The 21,554-nt window shown below is 41.4% G+C and overlaps 1 protein-coding gene across 4 annotated transcripts; it reads left to right on the top strand.

Moving 5' to 3' along the window:
• Window positions 1-503: 503 nt before the first annotated feature.
• On the top strand, window positions 504-19,605 carry slc7a1a (solute carrier family 7 member 1a). 4 transcript variants are annotated; one of them, XM_080508585.1, is made up of 14 exons: window positions 504-656; window positions 3,511-3,623; window positions 7,221-7,497; window positions 7,588-7,770; window positions 7,867-8,025; window positions 8,819-9,002; window positions 9,176-9,309; window positions 10,553-10,775; window positions 12,991-13,127; window positions 14,209-14,311; window positions 14,758-14,963; window positions 15,080-15,231; window positions 15,322-15,430; window positions 15,856-19,605. In XM_080508585.1, exons 3-14 carry the CDS (start codon window positions 7,311-7,313, stop codon window positions 16,038-16,040), a joined length of 1,962 nt encoding a protein of 653 aa, XP_080364711.1. In that variant the 5' UTR covers window positions 504-656; window positions 3,511-3,623; window positions 7,221-7,310; the 3' UTR covers window positions 16,041-19,605. The 4 variants fall into 4 exon arrangements, with proteins under 4 accessions (XP_080364711.1, XP_080364713.1, XP_080364712.1 ...); XM_080508586.1 differs by lacking the exon at window positions 504-656 and adding an exon at window positions 2,339-2,752; XM_080508587.1 differs by lacking the exon at window positions 3,511-3,623.
• The last annotated feature ends 1,949 nt before the right edge of the window (window positions 19,606-21,554 follow it).

The following is a 21,554-nucleotide window of genomic DNA, read 5'->3' as shown; positions in this document are numbered from 1 at the left end:
AGAAAGAATGCCCCCCCCCCCCCCCAACCAATCAGACAGTACGTTAGACAATAAGAAAATAACCAGGACAATAATAACAAAATAACTAATCATGAAAATAGCAATAATAATACAATAATAATTTTAGGAAGAAAAAATGTGTGTGTGTGTGTGTGTGTGTATATATATCCCTGAGTTTGAGGGTTAAAAGGTGAGACTTCCATTGAAATAATTTTCTGCCCAGCTATAGTAATAATTTCAATGTCACGGTTTCTTAATTATAGTCTCTATAAACCCCGATTAGCAGTGTCGAAACTCTTGACGATGTTGTAAACAGATGTAATTATCCACAATGGAGCCACAGCTGATGTGGTTATTGCACAACTGCAGTAGTAATGGACGTGCGGGCGCGTGCGGGCGGGCGGGCGGGGCTGGGTATTGGCCTCTGTATCCCCTCCTCCATGTGAACGAGCTAAGCACAGCAAGCAACCCAAAACCTGAAATTCCCCCCCACCTTACCACGTTTAAACTTCTCAGGACTCACCCGCACCGTGAGTCCCCTCACTGTTTCTTTGTAACCGTCTTCCTCAACGTCTTCCTCCTGCACCTCTCGGGGAACTTATCTCTACCTTGGATCACTTCCTTAAATGCGTTAAAAAAAAAAGAGGTTCTGCAAGGTAAAAGTCTTTCCTCTTTGCAAATGTGTAAATATCCCGCGTAGCCGCGTGCATGGGAGTTACTGAAAAAAGTGTACTTCTTTAAATGATTGCTTTTTTTTTTTTGTAAAGCACATCGGGTTTATTATGTGAGAAACGTGTGCCATTACGCACAGTTGGGTCTCTGTGTGAGTCCAGCCTGGGGCGCCCATGCTGCAAATAGCACATGCTTGTGTCACTCAGACCCCATTTTAACTGCTCCATAGTAGGTACTGCAGTTTCCTGCAGTGAGCGTGTGTGTGTGTGTGTGTGTGTGTGTCTCATGAATTACATAATATCTCTTTTCACTCTGCTTGCACTAGTTCCCCCCGATTGGGCATTTAAGAAGCAACGTTCAGAGGCATAGTTTGTCCACACATGGTCCAGGAGACTTCCTTACAGTGTTACCTGTCAATAGATTAGTCTTTCAGTTTTGCTTGGAAGGTGGAGGAGGCTGTGAGGTTTGGAAAAGCCGTGATGCTGCAACGTGATGCAAAACTGGTTTGAACCGAGTTTTGTGGGGGTTGGGGGGGGGCTATAAATCTGCTGGAGTGAAAGCAACAAGTGGCCACATGTAAGCAAACTGCTATGCAAAAATCCTTCAAGGTCGCATACTTTACAACTTTGTTACTTTTTGTTCCAATGCATACCATCTAAACCAGATTGGTGTAGCGACAGGATGGCATGTTATTAATTTTTTTCAATCTCATTTTGCTGGGTAGGGTTTATTTGTTACATTTTAGATGATTAAAAACATAATCAAACCATCCTATTAAACTAGATCACGACACAGTGTGGTTGTTCAAATCCGCCATAAGAGAAATCCTGTCATGACGAGTCAGTGAAAGGTATCCATGCAAAAAAACGGCTGTGAGATTGAGTAAGAGTTGACCTTTCGGATCTTTAGAGCAACAGTTCAGACCATTCTAACTTTAGCTGAAACTGGGTCAGTCGTGGTCAGCTTGCTGACTGCAGGGCCGCTTGCGTCCCTCATCAAATTCAGCATCGAAGCTTTCCAGGTTCTCTTTGGTTTCCTCCTGGTGTGTATGCGTCAAGCGTGAACTTCAGTTTCCTCTTAACAGTGTGCAGCCTTTGTTTGTACACACAGTTCAGATGGAATTAAGAGGCTTATGAAGATGTTGAGTAATTGTATCACATGCATTGTGACTTAAAAACCTGTGGAAGTGATCACATACCGAAACGGTCTGTGAACAAACTTCCTACCTGCAGCGTGCAGGAAATGCCTCATGCACGTTACACTATCTGTAATTTAGACTATTATTGCTGCGTGAGTATTCTAAGGTGCTAAAGTAAAATTGTTTCATTGCTTCAATCGGGTACAATATGAGTAAAAAAAAGAGAAGCGCCTTGGTTGAAAAATGAGCAGTTTATCGGAGAACACCACGAGCCGGGTCACGGCCTCCAGTTATCAGACAAGCAGAGCTGAACTAATGACTCAATCTGTTGTTTACTAAAGGTATGTGCGTATTTCTCCCGTGTCTAGTCAGAGGGTCACAGCAAAATCATCCTGACATCCGTTCTGTCCTTTTCCTGCAAATATAACTTTTACAGTTAGCCACAACTTGGCTGATAGACACTTGGAAGACTTCAGGCTCAAAATAAACTCGACATGCTGCTGGGTCACTCATACTGAGCGTCACTGGGCTCCGGCCCTCAAAGTCCACGTTGACTTTGACTTCTTTGAATAGACTGACCGTTACCAGCCGTTTTGGTTCCACACGCAGGTTTAAGGTGACCCCTGTCGGACACGCTTCAAACTAACTCCAGTCGCGTGTCAACGTGACACATCGTTCAAATGTATCACTGCAAAACCAAACAGAGAAAAACTGCGACCGTGTGCCAATTGAGGAGACATTACTGCGAAGACAAGGATTCAGATATCGCTAATGTTGACAGACTGTTGGGAGGGTAATTATGCTCAAAAGACAGTCATGGCTACCTGGCGGAGTTTGTCGTCGCCGTGTTTACCCAAAGACGCACGGGGATGGAAGCAGATGGAAAATGTCAACACGCAGCTGTCAACAATGAACTATTGCATGCTGTTCCTTTTTTTCCCAGTGAGTGCACCTGCTCCAGCTCTCCGCTCAGATATCTGGACTCCCTGTGTGAGCGTGTGTCTGCATGTGTCTGTGCTGTTGCATAGCGTTGTGTCGCACACGTGCACCTGCTCAACCTTCATGTCTTCTTTTCTCACATTGTAATATGAAATGACTTTTTGCTTTCCAAAACACCTAGAATCTGTTCGTATGGTAACACAAATTTCTACTCACTAACAGATCGTATTTAGTTGTCAAGATTTCTTTTTAACTCTCCTATTATATATTTGTATAAATTGTCTTTTTATACATGGTTTCATATACTTGCTTAAACATCCATGTATTTAGTTCTCAACATGTCTGTCTGAGGAATCAGCAAGCCGTCCTCGACATCCAGTAGTGTCACCTTCATGGTGCGTGTTCATTGGCTCTTAAGGCTCACACCCCTGTTTTGTGATCAACGTTCCTCTACACCTTATAGGTGCTGATTCCTTCTTTGTGAATATATGTAGCTGGATCATACAGATGAGCGTCTGTATACTAAAAGAAGAGTCTGTACCGCTTCAATGCATGACTCCTAAACATTTTTGTAACTTTTGTTTCGTCTCATTGTAGTTGCTCCTCTTCTAGCTTATTCTTCACACATCCAGAGTCAAAATGTATTAATTTTCATGGTCGCAAAACTCCTGCTAGATTTTTGACCGTGCCTTCGGGTGCGTGCGTGAGTGTGCACCTTCTTGGAATAGCTGTACCATGTGATTCTTCCACTTCTATTTCAGAACGCCTGCCGTCAAACACTCCGCTTGTCTTGACCACACGCTGGAGAATAATTTGAAAATAGCCTGATTGATCCGTTTGTCTCTCAAGTTCACATACGGATAGATTGTTCCAAGTAAGTGCTTCATGTTTTGTCTTGTTCTGCCAGTGTGGAAAGAGGTTGGGCAACAGGTGTGTGGCCTGTTGAAGGTGTTGTTGTATTGAGGGAAAACTTGAGTATTTGTTAAACTGATTGTTTGGTCAAATAACCTTCCTCCCCCCCCCCTGAGTTTATTTGCCATTCATTTGAGTTTGTTTACATCTTTTGACATGAGAGAAATGCAGAATGAGTGGCAGCGTATTGAGATCAATCTTGGCATAATAATTCACAAGCTTGAGCTCAGCATTCTGACTGCAGCTGGTTTAGTTCAGCAATTTCATGGATTAAATGTGTGGCACCTTTTTTATTGTTGTTTATTTTCTTTTTATTAACATGTCACATCGGCATTTCCTTCTACAATAATGCTTAAACAGGGGTGTCAAAATCCTTTTAGTTCAGGGGCCACATATAGCCATCTTAGTCCAATAAGACGGAAGCATTATAATCTGTAAACACTGACAATTCCAAATGTGTGCCTTTGTTTTGAAGAATGGAGGGGTGAGTACATAATATAAATGTCACCCGTCATTTAATATCTCAAGTTCAAATATTTCAAGACATTTTCTTTTTTGCAATTTTAACATTATGGTGTTTTTCCAAATGTGATTATTCTGATGGGATCTCTGTGGTTTTGTTAGATGCTACTTGTATTGAACCGGTGTGTTGGTTTGTGAATACGTCATGAGCATTATTCCAAAAGTATGGTAATGGTTTCTTCATAACTTTAACTGTTTGCGAAATTGTCCAGAGGGCTGACTTGAAGGCTTTGAAGGGCTTGTGTTTGCCTCACGCACCAGGTGTTTCACCAATGTTTTGACACATAACATTTTCAGGAATAGTTCCACCCATTGATTGTCTTTACCAGTGTTTACTGGTGGAATAGAGTCGCAAAAACATTCAAATATGTAGAAAATGACTTGGATTAAATGCAAAATATAGTTAAAAGTTTTTATGTTCTTAAATTGACTTCACTTTTTCACTTTTTCAAATTATGTGCATTTTTTTATCTCTTATTCCTGTGCAAAGCCAAATGTGTCACAATAAGATATGTTGGGTTCATTTACTATAAAACACAAAGTATCCCAATCAACAGTTGCAGCTTTATTTAAGTGACACATTAACAGAAATAGACAATGGGGTAGTAACTTCTTCACCATGATGACATTCAGTAAATGTATCATCGCAAGTATTTTGGATTAAAAACAAAACAGTCCAAGGTCTTAACCTCAGTTTACCCTGCAAGTTTCCATGGCCAACTGTGGCACTGTGCACATGACTCACTTATGTTTGTGTCCTTGAGGTCAGCAGGCTCTAACAATGTGCCAATGCTTCATTTATGTTGTACTTTCACATTGCTGCATGTCATTCTCTCAGTTCCAGGCTATTTCTTTTTTCTTTTCCAAGGTACACCCACAAGATTTTACATTTCACACCCCATTTTTCTATGTTACTCCATTTCCTTTCCTGTGTATGTCCTCTTTTTTCCCCCTCTTTTTCTTCAGCCAAATTTCGTGTATTGCGTCCAAGTGTGAGCTCATCACAGGGGAATGTGCATGAGCTGTTGCTCAGAGTACTGACACTGAAAATCATCTCAATAGCCACTCAGGGGAGAAATCTTGCAGCTGTATTGGGTCTCTGGAGGGTAAAGACCATTTCAAACGGGAACGACTGCTCATTCACTCCTATTTTTCAAGTATTTTTTTTTTTAGCTGCGGATAAGTAAAAGAAATAGCATAGGCCTCTACGCTCAAGTTGAATCTCGGAGAAAATATATGGTAACTGCAGTGATTTTTCTACTCCAAGCTCAGTTTACTCATCGTGAAAAGTGTTGCTGAGCCTGTGAAAACGGCTTTGCAGTCCTCTCAGGGGACTTTCTAAAGTTTGAGAAAACAACCCTCTTGCTACCGCCATCATTTTCCCAGTGAAACTCAAAATTTAAGATGAGCAACAAATCGCAGCCTTATTTTTTTTAAATGCAGCCAGGAGGCACGCATAGTTTTGTGTGTGTGGACACTCGCTGCAGACTGAAAGTTGACGTCTGTCAACCTCCGTTGATTTGATTTTAAGTTGGACCAACATCATTTTTTTAATTGTTTTATGTCTCTTTCACTCAGAAGGGTTTGAAATGAAAAGAAATCATAAAAATCTTTAATTTTAGTATCTTTATCATATAATTGAATAATCCCCCCCCCCCCCCCCCCCCCCCATTATATTTCACTTAATGGAGACTATTGTGACCAACTGACCATTTGGACCTACTCAGACTAGGTAATGTGTGTGTATAGATGTATAAATATTTATCACAGTCACACTCTGTTTGTGTCCATTGGCTTGATATGGAAACAAGAACCCCTGTACTTTACTGTGTTTTACTACTTTCTGTGTGGATTCACCTTGTTTGAACTGTGTGGCCTTTTAAGCAAAGGGGAAACTGCAGCTGTGTCTGTTTCTTCTGCGTTGAGTAACAATAACACAATGTGAGGATCTTCCACAGCGTCATTCTGAAAAGTAGCTCTGTTGTGAAGGAGTTATGATTCCCTGTGTGTTGATCAGACCGTTCAAGAGTTTTTCCCCTTCTCGCCAGTGAGTTGTGTTGCGTTATGTAATGTGTGTCAGCCACATGTCCAGCAATAAGATGGATTATCCCTATAGGCCTGTGTTTCTTTTCTTTTTTTTTTTTAGGCTCACAGTCGCACATTGTGGATTTGGGTTATGTTATGTAACACCCCAGGAAGCCAAGCAGTTTGTCAGGAACAAGTGAACCCCCTTACCCAGATCTGTAACGTTACTCGGTGTTGCCACCATGCAACCTTTATTTAAAGATGGTATTTCAAGTATAGTCTCACCGACATGATGTGCTACTGTTGGAGTGGGGCATGAAAGGTTTATATTAAGATTGAGGTTAAAAAAACGACTTGTGAGAAACGTATTCCGTGGGTTGCACAAGTGAGGGGTCAGATTGTCCCGTTTACATGAAAACTCAGCAAAGTGATATGATTCAGTCGCATGTATTGATGATTTTTTTTTATTTCAGTGAGCAGATTACTCCGATAATGCTGTCTGCAACATGCACACATCCAGCTCTGTCGGGAAGTTCCCAGTATTGACGTTGAATTTGTTAGCTTGTCTGCTCAAGAGTGTTTTTGTGTATTTCTGCATTTATTTGAAAACTGTAACGCCAAAGAAACCTTCTTCTTGGTTAATCAAGAAGAGACAACAATATATTGGAGAGCAGTATTGTTTCCTGCATCAGTCTGTTTTTCTTTGTGTCAAAAGTCACGTCATGATGTTACATAGCAGTCATCTACAAAAAGGGGGAATTTTATATCAAGGTTTATTCGTATGACTTTAGATCCATGTTAGCACAGCTAATGAGAAAATCATAGTTTAGTTCTATCCGTGGGCCTTTTGTGTGTAGAGTTTGCAAATGTTCCGTATGCCTGAGAGTCAGCTTGGCGTGGCCCCAACCGAATATGAACATTATTGAAACGGCAGGCACAGAAGATTAATAGATAAGATAGAATATACATTTTTCAAATAATGTAATTATTTACGTTCATATCCTGGTTTTAGGGTGTGTGCGGCCTCTCCTCTTGTCCCCCGTGACGTCTGCACCTCAAAAGACCTTCTCGCCCACACCGCCCTGAGGCCAGACTGTCTTCCATGGCGCTGGAGAAGCTTCTGGGTTTTGGGAAACAGTTGCTGAGGGTGAAGGTGATAGACTGCAACTCGGAGGACTCCCGTCTGTCCCGATGCCTCAACACCTTTGACCTGGTAGCCCTGGGGGTGGGCAGCACATTGGGCGCCGGTGTTTATGTGCTAGCTGGTGCCGTTGCGCGAGAGAATTCAGGTGACTCATCTTTACTGAAAGAACTTGTAAATGATCTTGCGAGGTGTATTTGAAAAGCTTTTGATCACATGACCGACATTGCTTCCACAGGTCCTGCTATTGTGCTCTCGTTCCTGATCGCAGCCTTGGCTTCGGTGCTGGCCGGTCTTTGCTATGCTGAGTTTGGCGCTCGTGTCCCGAAGACAGGCTCGGCTTATCTGTACTCCTACGTGACTGTAGGAGAACTGTGGGCCTTCATCACTGGATGGAACCTCATTCTCTCATATATCATTGGTAAATATCAAGCAAAACTGCATGTCACTTAATATAAAAGTTTGTTCTCATTTTCAAAGACTGAACAAGATGTCAGCTAATCCTTCTTTAACCCAGGTACCTCGAGTGTGGCCCGTGCATGGAGTGCCACGTTTGATGAGCTGGTAGGGAAGCGTATTGAGCAATTCTGCAGGGAGTACATGTCTATGAAAGCACCTGGTATATTGGCAGAGTATCCTGACATGTTTGCTGTTCTCATCATTATCATTCTTACAGGTAAGGCAACATTTTATGTGGCGTCGTTGCTTTCAGTAAAAACTCAAAAGCTGTGCAGAAATAATGGAATGTCTGTTTCACTGGTGGTTATGGCTACAGTTTTTTGACAAGAAGACTAAACAATGCTCAGACTATTATTTTTTTTTTACAGTGATAATACATCAATTAACATGGAATATGGTGTCATAAGGTCTTTATTGTGTCCTGTATCTAACGACAGATTCATGCAGCTGAGAACTTGGGAAAGTTGCCTTCAGAAAAGTTGAGAACAACAGAGTCCCCACAAAATTGAACTTTATGGGGTTTTTTTCCCCCTGAATGCAAAGTTCAGAAGCTAGGCCTGTATAGTTTCATTGGTTTCACCTCAACTTTAAAAATGTTTTACAGAGTGTAAAACTATCAAATACTGTTTTATTGTAAATGCACAAATAGTACCCAGTTGGATGATGCCAAACTTGCTTGTTGGAGTTCTCCAAAACTTCCCACTTTCCCAAGTTCAAGATCAGTGCAACAGCTGTCGGAGGTATTTTGACAGATGTGAGGTCAGAATTTTACCACTTCCCAGTTACTCTGGACGTTGTTAAGAATTGTTATACAATGATTTATGCATTTCATGACTCTATCGAAATTATAATCAAGTTGAGTTTGGTAACTGATTGTTTTTACATTTTACTGCATAATTTATCTTCCAACACTGACAATGCTAAAGGTGTTAGATTTACCGAGAAGGTTTTAATTTCCTACCCCCCCCCCCCCCCCCCCCCCCCTTATTTTTTTTTCCTCAATTTTGTAGGCCTGCTGGCATTTGGGGTCAAAGAGTCGGCGATGGTGAACAAGGTGTTCACTTGTATCAATGTCCTGGTCTTGTTGTTCATGGTGGTTTCTGGCCTGGTCAAAGGGACTATGAAGAATTGGCAACTTGACCCTGAAGAGATCCTCCATGGCAATTTTAATAATATAAGTAACTCCACTTCAAAGTAAGAACTTGCTGCTTTGATATGATTTTATAGATTTTTTTTTTTTTTTTTTACTTTGTTGATGATTTGTTCAAACTTCTCCAATAGTCCAGTATGATTGTCATTACTTTTGCATGAACTGAGAAATGGGGTACATCTTGTGCATCTTTTTTTTTTTTTCTTGTCCTCTGCAGTCTGACAGAGATTCTACCAACCAAGGAGAGTTTAGGTGTGGGTGGCTTCATGCCGTTCGGTTTCACAGGCGTGTTGTCAGGAGCTGCAACCTGTTTCTATGCCTTTGTGGGATTTGACTGCATTGCTACCACAGGTCAGTTTTGAATGGAAAACCCTCGCTCAGTGTGTCCTCTTCTCCTCCCTTCTTGCACTTCTCGTCTTACCTTGACTGCCTCAAGGTTGAGTTTCAGTTTTGTGGCAGGGGAAGAGAGGGTCGGCGTAAATTAATCTGGAGCTGGAAACGTTTCAGTGCTATGCTCGTCTGAAGATTCAGGAGAATTACATATGAGAGCAAGGCGGAAAAAAAAGATGAATTTTCACATGTTAAAGCTCTGCTTTCAGCAGAATGACGAAGACTGACAGATGCTCGGGAATACATTACAACATGGAAATTGGACATTCTTACAGTGTTTCTACAATCTGCTGAGCTTCACTACACCCGTGGGACGAGTGTATGTTCATGTATATTAAGCTTTGTAACTGAGTCAAGCCCTTCATGTAGGAATAAATAGAGAGTGGACACATTTCTTCCAACTTGCCAACTTGCTCTCTGGTCCACTGTCCCTCCCTCACCCGCCCCTCTAGTTCTGAATTCTAATTGGCTCGCATGAAGCGATAGCTCCTGTTTGGCTCTAAGGGCAGGAATGTCTGTCACACACACACTTGCAAGTTACCCTCAGTTCTTTGTAAATGTGCACTTGGTGGATATTTTTTGCCAACATTTTTACCATTTTACACATACAATTGTCATGCTTACGCCTTATGAAAAACTGATTTGTCACTTACTGCATTACTTGCACACACGCCTGGCAAACAGTCTTCTTGCTTCCTGCTCTGTTTTTACTCCAAAAACAAGGCGTGAATGTTGTGCCTGGGGTCCACTGTTGTGTAATCGCCTGCAGCTGAATAGTTTGTGTGTTTCAGTCTTTTTTGCCCACAAGGAAAACAAGCTACTTTTGTACGGACTCGGTTAATAACGTATGATTTAGTTATAAGCACCTTTTAGTGCAGCCAATGTTGCTTTGTATAAGCCGACATAGAAGACAATGTTTGATGATGATCTGGCTGATAGTGAGTACTATGGAACTTGTATGTTACGTTAAAAAAAAAAAAAAATATATATATATATATATATATATATATAAATACACAATTTTTCAAAATAGTTCATTGCTTTGAATATTTTTCCCCTCATGCTTTATCTTCTTCTTTCTCATTCTTTTCTTGTCTTTGTGCATTTGTTGCTGTATATACAGTATAATTCAGCCGCCACTTAAACAAGAGTACATTTCTAAAATGTGCCTCTTTACTGTGTCTTTATCGAATCTGCGCACCAGGTGAGGAGGTGAAGAACCCCCAGAGAGCCATCCCTATTGGTATTGTGTCATCCTTGCTCATCTGCTTCGTGGCATACTTCGGAGTTTCTGCTGCCCTCACGCTCATGATGCCGTACTACCTGCTGGACAGCAACAGCCCTCTGCCTGTAGCTTTTAACTATGTCGGCTGGGGAGGAGCCAAATATGCCGTAGCTGTAGGCTCTCTTTGTGCTCTCTCTACCAGGTAAGCGCTTACACACCTGCACTGTTTTCACATGTAAGCACATGTACTCTTCATTCCCCCTCGCATGAACACACACACACACACGTGTGTGTCTGAGCGAGTGTGTGTGTGCATATACAGTATATTGCATATATATTTATCTTCAGTAGAAATTTGACCCGCAACCAGAAATGAAAGCACTGTCGAAAGTATAATTATACCGTCCTTATATGTATGTGATTATGTAAGACGGACCGACTCAAAGGCCATCACAAGGTACATTTGAACTGATATGTACTTTTAAAATGCTTCATAAAGTCAATACTACTACTCCTTGATTTACGCAAATACCACATTCATAAAGTAAGAATAGTAGCTGTGAACCATGTGCAGTAAGTGTTCAAATGCCAAAAAGGCTGGGATGAGACGTGTTAATAATTCGAATACCATAATTTTGATTTCATTCCAACCTGCTTTTACAAAGACAATTGAGCTCATCCATCAGAAACATCTGTCCTCTTCTCCATCCATCTTCTGTACTAATCATATCCTGTTCAGGGTCGCGGGGCGCTGAAGCCGATCCCAGCTAACTATGGGTGAGGTCATGGACGGGTCACCAGTCCATCACTGGGAAAACACAGAGACGGACAACCTCGGACACATTAATGCCTTGGGGCAATTTAGGAACGCCAATTAACATCACATGCACTTTTTGAGACTGCGACAGCCAGTATTTAAACCCATGACCTCGCTATGTTGAATGAGTGCTGACCTTTGTGCACCGCAGATCGAGATATAACCCCCCCCAAAAAAAATCAAACCCAATATTGTTGAACAGTACTTCAAAGAAGAAGAAGACTATTTCTCTCATAAAACTCTCCATATGTTTAAAATGACAAGAAAATAACATACAGTGCAATTTTGAAAACTTTCCGAATTTTAGGAAATGATAAAATGTTACAATTTCAACAGCTGGCATGGTGTGAATTTGATGGCGGAAAAAGCAAACAATCTCACACGAACAATTAATGTGAAGGTAATGAGGAAAAATTTGCTTTTAACAGGAGGAAACTTCTGCAGAACCAAACTCGGAGGTGGCTTTCTGCTGTTCAGATTGATGTGGAGAAATAGTACGAGGGAAAAGGGAGGTTGATATCAGAGAGCAAACTAATCTCTCGCAACACACTTTATGGTGGCAGGAAGTACAGATCATGAGCTTACACACATGAAGACACAGCTCTGCCTCTCCTTTTAGAAGCAATGACACTGAAACAAAATCCCAAACTTTTTTGCTATATTTAAGATTAGGTATAATAGTTAAAAAAAATTCCCCTTTCATATAAAAAGTTGCCGATGTACATTTCAGACAATATACTGTACAGCATCTGACTTTGGAATCCATTTTGCATATACTGTGCGATGTACATTGTATATGGTGTCTGGTGTGTCTGTTTATGTGTCTCACGGTAATCTCTTGGGTGTAAGTGTGGACACTATATATCCTGGTCTCCCTCCCATGGTAGCCTGCTGGGTGCTATGTTCCCCATGCCTCGTGTGATCTGGGCTATGGCTGAGGATGGGCTGCTTTTCAAGTTCATGGCCGTGATCAATCCACGCAGCAGAACCCCACTAATTGCAACCCTCACCGCCGGCATGGTATCAGGTGAGGCACTAACACGCATGTCCAACTTCACAGAAGCCTCTTTTCATGCTGCGGGGCTTAGCTCTGCTGGGTTAAGTGGTTTGACCTGCCAGTCACACAGTGATGTGTGTGTGTGTGTGTGTGTGTGTCTGGTTTTTTTTTCCTTTTTAGAAACCGCCCGGAAGCCAGCACTCGGCATGAAAATGATGGTTTTTAACAGTATCTAAAGCTGTCTTACATGGGTCTCTGAAGCTAGCTGAGGCAGCCCAGGTTACCGAACGTCTACTTTGTTTTTCTAACATGAATTGGTATGCGTTAGCTTCCACTGCTGGAAAACCTGCATCTTGGTGTTGTGAGGAGAAACGCCACATTGAACTGCATGGTTGCGCAGAGGGGAATGTAACAGCATGTGGAGCATGAGTTTGCATGGTGACGTCAGAATATCCTCCATTCAGTTTCCATCGATCTACAGTTTTGACAGTGTTTCAAGCCCTGCCTGTCCTTCCCAAAATCTGCAACGTCTTCCTCCCCCATTGTCCCCACGCCCAATATCTGTGACCCCAATCTCATGTTTTCCTCCCCACTCCACCTCAGTCTGTTGGGCTCCATGTTCCCACTTCCCCGTATCATCTTTGCCATGGCACGGGATGGCCTACTCTTCTCCTTCCTGGCCCAAGTCAGCGAGAGGAAAGCCCCCATAACGGCCACTTTTACTGCCGGGGTTTTGTCTGGTAAGATGTACAAGGAACGTGAAATGGCAACAGATGAGAAAAAAAATGCTTTGATTAGAGACTTGAGAGGTTCGGGGAAATAAGTAATAGTGGAACAAGGCGGTCTGTCATGTTGGTTTTCGAACTTTAGCAGCATTTATTATTGTTTCTAATGCAAACAAAATATTTAATTTTCTAATGCAAACAGAAGTCCAATGTCTTGTAGAGGTTTTTTTTTACTGTCATCTGTACTTGATGGTTGTGTTGTAGCTTCTGATGTTTTTAATTTCTTTCTTCAAGTTGCTTTATGAAATGCTTATCTCACTTGTATACTGGCGACTACACATATGTTTGTGAACTCACTGCTGTTTTTAAGCCAAAAGGTCCCATATGAGTATTTTCCTTCTGTTTCAGTTCTGAAATTAATAAGAACACGCCTTTTATTACAATAACAGAAACAATATCTTAGTATATGACACTCTCTTAAACTCCTGAGTTATTGTCATCAATTCTTCTTGTCTGTCTTGCTCAGTAGCATCTGACCTGGTCCTCCATATTCTCTATCCAACATGTTTTCAATGTCAGCCTGCTATACAAACCCTGAATATCATAAATGTGTTTTCGTCAAATTCCAGAGAGAGCATATAAGACAGACTTCATAGGAGGTTATTTTGACACAGAGAAGTGTCCAAAACGTGCAGAGCCATAGCCGTTCAAGACTAGGATTGACCGTCACTCCACAAAGCTGAAGTGGTTCAGGCAGGTTTCCCCCAGCAGTCATGCAAATGGTGCATTTTCATGTGGAACGTGTGTTTAGTGTCTTGAAATGGCTGTTGTCATTCAAAAGGGCGCTGTCAAAAAGGTGGCCGAGGTGACCCTTACTTCTGATTAGCACTCTTTTCTGGGTGATTTTGTGGGTCTTTTCTGACACATTAGCTGCATATTAAATATATGACATTTTTCTTTAAAAAAAAATCATATTATCTAAAATATGGGACCTTCAATGTAGTCATACACCTGCTTACACTTCAAATGGCTTTTTAGAGTAACATTGTCTTCAATCTGTCTCGTTCTTTTTTTCTTTCTTTCATGCTCTATGAAGCAATCATGGCGTTCCTGTTTGACCTGAAAGACCTGGTGGACCTGATGTCAATTGGAACCCTGTTGGCTTACACATTAGTGGCTGCCTGTGTCCTGGTGCTCAGGTCAGTGAGGTGATGTGAGTGTGTACAGTTTACTCCAGGGCTTTAAACCATACTCTATTTGTTCCTGTACAAATGTGAGTGAGAATATCAAGCTGCCACATGGCTAATTTTCACATCCCCCCCCCCCCCGAGGCTGAAACCCTTCGAACACATGCAGGATGTCTTCTCATCTTTTTTTTAAAGTAACAAGTGATACTCATTCTTTCATTCATGCTGAAAGTAATTTCATGCTCTATTAATGCACACTGCCAGACCAAACTATGACTGACCTACACTGATGTTGTATATTACATTTGTCTGCAGCTCATCTTCAGCTGTGACTAATATTGCAAATAAAAACAAATGTTTTCTCTGTTCAAGATGTTGAGCAACTCTCTTTGTTGATGTGCAATCAGAAGCAAGTTGCAAAGGTAAAATAGCTGAGCCTTTGCTTGTTCATGCCCCAGGTACCAGCCGGAGCAACCCAGTGTGGTGTACGAGATGGCCAATACCCAGGAAGAAGTGGAGCTGAGCGACCGTCTCAGTGTCCCGAGTATGGGCATCCTGCCTGGTGTGGAGGAGCGTTTCAGCTTCAGGACGATGCTGTTCCCAGATAACCATGAGCCGTCTGTACTGTCGGGCTTTGCTGTCAACATCTGTGCCTCTGTCCTGGGTAGGATTTTATACAAAAATATATTTATAGATAATTCAAATATAAAATGACAAAATCCAATCGGTGCTGGTGCCGTGTTGAATCGTGAAGTGATCAAAACGTATCTCGTTCTGCAGGATTGTTGATCCTGGTCTTCAGTGTATTAGCAGTGCAGGGTGGCATAGCCACGTGGAACATCGTGGCCCTCAGTGTCCTTTGCCTGATGTGTTTGCTCCTCGTCTTTATCATCTGGAGACAGCCTGAGAGCAAGACAAAACTCTCCTTCAAGGTTTGATTTGAACTTCCTCCAAACCCCCCCCCCCCCCCCCCCCTTGCCCGTTGATGTGCTGTAACACAAGCTTTTGTTTGTTCTTTATAGGTTCCCCTGCTCCCCTTCCTTCCAGTGATCAGCATGTTTGTCAATGTCTACCTGATGATGCAGCTGGACAGAGGCACCTGGATCAGATTTTCAGTGTGGATGGCCATAGGTACTTAGAATCCTGCGTATTATACATGGTCACCGTGCCGACCGTCCGTCATTTCACACAGTTATACACAACTGGTAATTGCAATTGTTTTAACTGTGGGTGCCATTGGCTGTGGAATGGTTGCTGCTTCTTTTCACACACTTCAGCCATTGTGCTCACAGCCCACATAAACAGAGCTGACAGTTTGCTGGCTTCAATTGCTTGACGTCTGCAAGCTGCTTCAGTTTGATATCATTGAAAACAAGAACTGTGCTCTTTCACTTTGATATATCTTTGTTTGCTGTCAAAGTTATGACTTTTCCACATACATCTCACTCTTTAAGATAAAAAAAAAAAAAAACACATCCAGTTTTGTATTGTGCATAAGAACATGTTGTATATTTTCAGTGATGGTACCAAACAAACAGCATTGTGCTCCCTTCCAGGCTTCGTGATCTACTTCTGCTATGGGATTCATCACAGCAACGAGGCGGCTATGGCACGCTCGTCTCCAGACACAGAGATGGACGGCTTCAAGCTCGACCATGAATCTGAAGCCATGTCGCTAGAAAAGGAAGCCTTCCTGCGCAATGGCATTGACGACAGGGAAGAGGACGACGGGGATTTGTAGGAAGAGTGTGCTTCTTCCAAGTCGGCCTGCCCTGATATCAGTCTGTGTGGGAGGATATCAGCCCCCCCCACTGGCGATGCTCCTTTTTGGTCGAAGCGACGATAAACAACTTTGACCAAAGACTTACAATGCTCTGACTTTTCCTCTCGGCTGCAGCATTTTGCTGTGAGGTTGTTCCCTCTGAGATTCAGAGGCTCATTATCGCTGCTGCTTGAGATTGGGTGGGCTCATGTTAGAGACATTCAACAGTGCTGGTATTTCAATGAGATTCAGAGGCAGGGGGATTAATTTAACTTCTTTCTCTTCATGCTGAGGTGTAGTTACTTCTTTGGAGTGTTTCTATGTTACATTTCTGGCAGTTAGACTTTATGCCATGGCAAATATCTGCCTCCATATATGGCCATGATTTGTTAACAACCGGTCAACACATGATGGTATCAAATAGACATTGTTCCCAATGCTTACATCCACTGAAAGCAAAGCTTATGTAACTGATGATTAAAAGCTACTCAGTCCTCCCAGACAAGTGGGAGTATGCACAAAACACAAAGCAACACGCTTTGCAATTACCTTCACCTGCTCGCAGAAATTGCTGGTGAGGGAATTGACTGCGTGTGAAGGTGGACCTGCAGCCGTATCCCACAGTCTCATGTCATACAGTGTTAGGTCAAAGGCTTGGCCTGGTGTCCCATTACAGTCAATAGCAACTTTAGCAGAGGTAGTGTTGTAAGAACCTTTCCCAGCTTTTATATCTATCAAAAAGCTGGTTATGGTTTTCCCATTGATATAGATATTATGATGCCGGATCCATGGGCCTAATGCAAGCAGCAGGTCATCACATAAAAATAGCATTTGTCATTACTTACAACACAGTTTTTCATCTGAAATTGAATTCAAATGAAGTGACTTATGTAGTCTACATTTATATTCTTGCTTTATATTATTCACGCAGGTTTTCTGAAGATCAGAGTTTTTGTATAAATCTGACACGGTAAGGAGAATCCCAAAAATTGTGACCCATTTTACCTGTTACACAAACATTCACTATGTAATAGGGCCAAATGGCTAAAAAGAAACACCTGAAATCATCAGAACATGGCTTTTCACAATGACAATTACTTTTATCAAAATACTCTGGTGCGTTGGATCGGTTGTCTGAATGTTGACGGTGACTCGATGATCGATGGCTGCAGGTTGTCAGTTGATGCTGTATATCATTTGGTAAAGTGAGTTTTCACAGTGCTGGCTGCTGTGTTTTTTTGCATTTGTAGCTTGTGACATTTAAATTCTTGAAAAAGACAAACAGTTGGCCAACTTTTTTCACAGGTTTTTTTTTTTGTATGTCTTTTTGGAAGAATGTCTGTGCCCTCAGTGCCTTTTCTCATTTTCATCAGTGTCTTTATTTCCCTCTTTTTGAAGCAGTCATTTCCAGATGAACTTGATTCACCTTTATGAGTTTGATTAAAAGCCCACAGAGAAACTGATCAGGTAGAATTTGGCAAGCTTGTACATATGTATCATCCCCTTTTGTCATCAAATCAGTTGTATCTTTTAGATCTTTTTATTTGTTCACTTTGAGGCGATACCAGCAAGCAATATACTTTTTTTTTTTTTTTTACGTAAAAGAAAGAGTTAAATACATTTTATTGTGATTGTTATAATCCATTTTTTTAGTGCAGTTTTGGTAAATCCTAAACAACAAATTAACAAACTGCACATATAAACAGGTCCATTCAAGAATGTGTATATAGGATGTTGTGTATATTTCTTGCGGTAAATTATTTGTACATCCAAGAAAAAGGCTCTTTGCTATTTTCAAGGACTGAATGTGTTTTGCTTCCGTCTTTTGTTCTTTCTTTGTTGTGTTTACATGATCAGTGCAACTCTGTATTCTCAGGGTTGACAAAATTTCTGCCTCCGTCTCTTTTCATCGCAGGTTTTTTGCAGCGGAGATGTAATATTAATCAGCAACTTCACACATTACCTCATTAATTTTTATAACTAGTATAATTCTTTTTCGTAATCTGTCATCAACATTATGCATTTTGATCAATAATGTTGATCCCATTTCTCATTATTTCATTTCTTTAAAAGAAAAGATGTGCACACTATGCAGAGGAATTATGGAAATGTGTTCTTCCAGAATTCAGCGTTTGTGTCTGAAATGCATACAATACATGTATGAGCTGACACTTATTCACTGATTCTAAAAGCTGTGACATAGTTATTGCTTTTATACAAGTTCTACCATATTATTCAGCTTTTGAAGTACATCACATTTTAGACACTGTCCTCTTCACTTAAGTCACTTTGCTGTGACTAAATATGATGTTTCTTTTTGTTTATGTTTTCTCACTGCCCAAATCTCAGTGTATTGGTTTTACATCGATGGGTTATTAATGTTTTCTCACTTATCTGGACTTCACTTTTCTTCTGCCCAATAGTATATTATTAAAGAGGAGCTTAGTCTTTTCTCCTGCTGTGTTGACACACAGCTCTGCAAATTTCTTCCCCATTTTTCTTTTCAGTCCGATCAGCTCTCTTCGTCGAAATGTTTTGTAGTTTGATAAATGGTAAGATGGAGCAAAGTGACACGATGCTCCATCCAAGAAATCGACTGCAAAAGGCCTTCATGTTCACGATCAGCCGCAGTCATAATCTACTGTTTGCTGCTGAAACAGTCCAGACCCATCGAGGCATAGACCCCTAAGTATGCTACTGATAAAAAAAAAAAATGGATATTTGGCTTTTGGGTGATGTTTATGGAAAATTTAAAAAGATTTATGCTACAGTGACATCATGAAAGTGGGGCATTTAAGTAGAAGCATTCAATCATCACTTCCTCATCTCAAACAATGTATTGAAACAAAAACCAACAACATTTGAGGATACACCACACGACAAAATGTCAATCCCTCAATAACTTGCCATGTGACCTTGAGCATCAATTAAAGCTTGACATCGATGTCTCCTGCTGTTCACAAGTCAACTTATAGAACCATCAAACACATTGTGTGTGTCTGGGACAGTAGCTCTCAAGGTGTGGAGGAAGCTGGATTGAAACAACAGTACAAAACTGGGTTTATTAGGATTTTCCCCATTAATTTCTGAAATAAAATGCCAATCGAAATTTGTATTACTATGAAGAATTTCATGAAAGCATTATCTTTTAATCGCTGAATTAGATGACGGTGTGATGAAGCCACATTCCTATTGATCACCGAAACCTAAAAATCCTTGTAAACGAGAAATACACAGAAACCATTAGTGTGACATTGACAGCTTATATACTGTATATGTGAGGAATTACCAGATACTCCCATTTCAAAGCTTTAACTTTCAGAACCCACGCTCTTGTGAAAGCAAATATGCAACGGATTAATATGTGATTACCTCTTACAACAAAATATTTGTTTTTATCTCACAAGTTGTTGTCAGTTTGTTGATATATAGGGCCAATTCAAGTAGAATCGTCAGAAAACCCCATAGCCGCGTCTCGCGCCCAGTCCGCTAATCTCTGCTTCATTTGTGCAAACTGTTTTTGTTGTGTTCATCTTGTAAATAAAGCAAGCTTTTCAGAAAAGAAAAAAAAAAAGAGAAACTCATTCTTCCGCTTGGCTGCATGACAAATCCACATGTCCTACTTTGATCCAGCAGGGGGCGGCAGAGTGTGAAAAAGAAGTGAGGAAATACCACGAGGATGCTCTGGCAGGTGTCGGCTGCAGCATCAGCATCGCTTCTCCTCTTCCTCCTCTTCTCTGCAGTACCCCCCTCTCTCTCTCTCTCTCTCTCTCTCTCTCTCTCTCTCTCTCTCTCTCCCCGTGCATCGTTTCCATCCGCTCACAGGAGAGAGACGCGCCGCTGCTTCGTTTCGCAACTACCCGCATTTTGAGCGACATTCTTCAATGAATCAACAGCGGCAATACCTGGCGGTAAGACGACCCACTTAAACAGCACCGCAGCTCTTAAGAGCCCGCAACCATCTTTTTATTGTATTTTTATTTGTTCATTGTATAGTTTCGTTTAAGAAGTGTTGCGTATTTGCGCATGATGGATTTGTTGTGCAGGTTCGGATTATAATAACCACGCTCGGATCGGTCCGGTTTATTTTCGCAGGCCCACTGAGGTGCAATTTATGAATCCATTTCATGTTGAGCATGGGAGTTTTGATTGTATCGAGGCTGAAAATAAAAGAGAGCGAGAAAAAAAGTGCGGTCTGCGGGGATCGTGTCAGTGTGATGGATGGAGCAGGTCAAGTCTCCAGTGGTGTTGTTAATGATCAAGCATAGATTTTGGACTTAACAACACACTTCAGCGATGATCCACTGCGCACGAGCTGGTATCAAAGAGGCTTGGAACAAATTATTTCAGTTATTTTTTTTATTTTTTATTTTACTAGAAAGATATCAATTCAAAGGTGTTTCAGACAAAAGCTTTGTTTGATTTCAAAGTTTGAGTTGTTCTTTCTTTTGATCGAAGGAATCCCTGTTTTTGTACTCATGTGTCAGGAGTGTTTTACATCATTTTCACTGTGTTATTACGCTCTCTTCAACTATTTACCACTGATCTAAGATAATACAGTTGTACACTGTTAATGCATCCTCGGTTATGTTCCCATCCTTTTTTCTTTTTCAAATAGGTTTTTAATGGATATCGTTTATGAGACCTATGTGTTGGCTGAAGTGGGAACCCTGGTCTCAGACGCCGGGCTGATTAGCTTCATTATTTGGACAAAACTTCCCCATGTTGACAGCTGCATTACTTAAGACTTGCTGAGACAAGAAAAGAAAGGACAGATCAAATAAAGGTGAGCAGACAAAGGGCATGTCTTTCACGCTCTGATGTCCCTTCCTGATTGATCGGCACCTGATTCAGGTTGTCCTTGACACTGGGGGAGGCAATTGTCTTTGGGTGAATGATTTATTTATTTATTTTATTTTTTTAACCCACTTACCAATACCCGTGCTTACTTCTACGGTTTTGTTGTTGTTGTTTGTTTGTTTCTATTGTGGAGACTTGGCCTGCACTGATAATAAATGTTCACTGTGCCTCCTTTGGGGGGAAATATACGAGAGGACCATAGTTGTAGTGTTTATTGGGAATGACTGTTTTCATTATTGATCCCAAAATCACAGACTTCCCACATGTATGGATCTTCCGGCCCATTTTGGTAAATCTTCCAATCCCTCCCAGTCATGTTAATGTGCAGACTGATACTGCATCAAAGCGGGGCGGCCCGATCCCGTGGCCTTGGCCTGCTACTGTACCCTGTCTGCTGGAGCTGCTGTTCTCGATGCTGATGCATGTGTGATTGATTCATTACATCTGACCTCTGCTATGTCTGAACAGCAATCAATTCTGCAGAGAAATCACTTGCAGCACTTTGAGTGTGTGTGTGTGTGTTTGTCCAGTTCCATGTGCTTGTTCGTCAGTGTGAGTGTGAGTGTGTGTGTGTGTGTGTTTGTCTGCAGGTAGGGCAAGACCGTTTGTTACAAAGCCCGTGAGTGCAGCACA

This window comes from Blennius ocellaris (assembly GCF_963422515.1).
Source record: "Blennius ocellaris genome assembly, chromosome: 14".
In the NCBI taxonomy this organism is placed as follows: Eukaryota; Metazoa; Chordata; class Actinopteri; order Blenniiformes; family Blenniidae; genus Blennius; species Blennius ocellaris.
This window is presented reverse-complemented; position numbering and strand designations above follow the sequence as displayed.

What these genes read in the sequence shown, in the direction of transcription:
- slc7a1a (XM_080508587.1), top strand. Translation starts at nt 7,311, where the DNA reads ATGGCGCTGGAGAAGCTTCTGGGTTTTGGGAAACAGTTGCTGAGGGTG. An exon ending in ATAAGTAACTCCACTTCAAA is followed by an intron (nt 9,003 to 9,175) that starts GTAAGAACTTGC and finishes TGTCCTCTGCAG; the next exon opens with TCTGACAGAGATTCTACCAA. An exon ending in TGACTGCATTGCTACCACAG is followed by an intron (nt 9,310 to 10,552) that starts GTCAGTTTTGAA and finishes TCTGCGCACCAG; the next exon opens with GTGAGGAGGTGAAGAACCCC.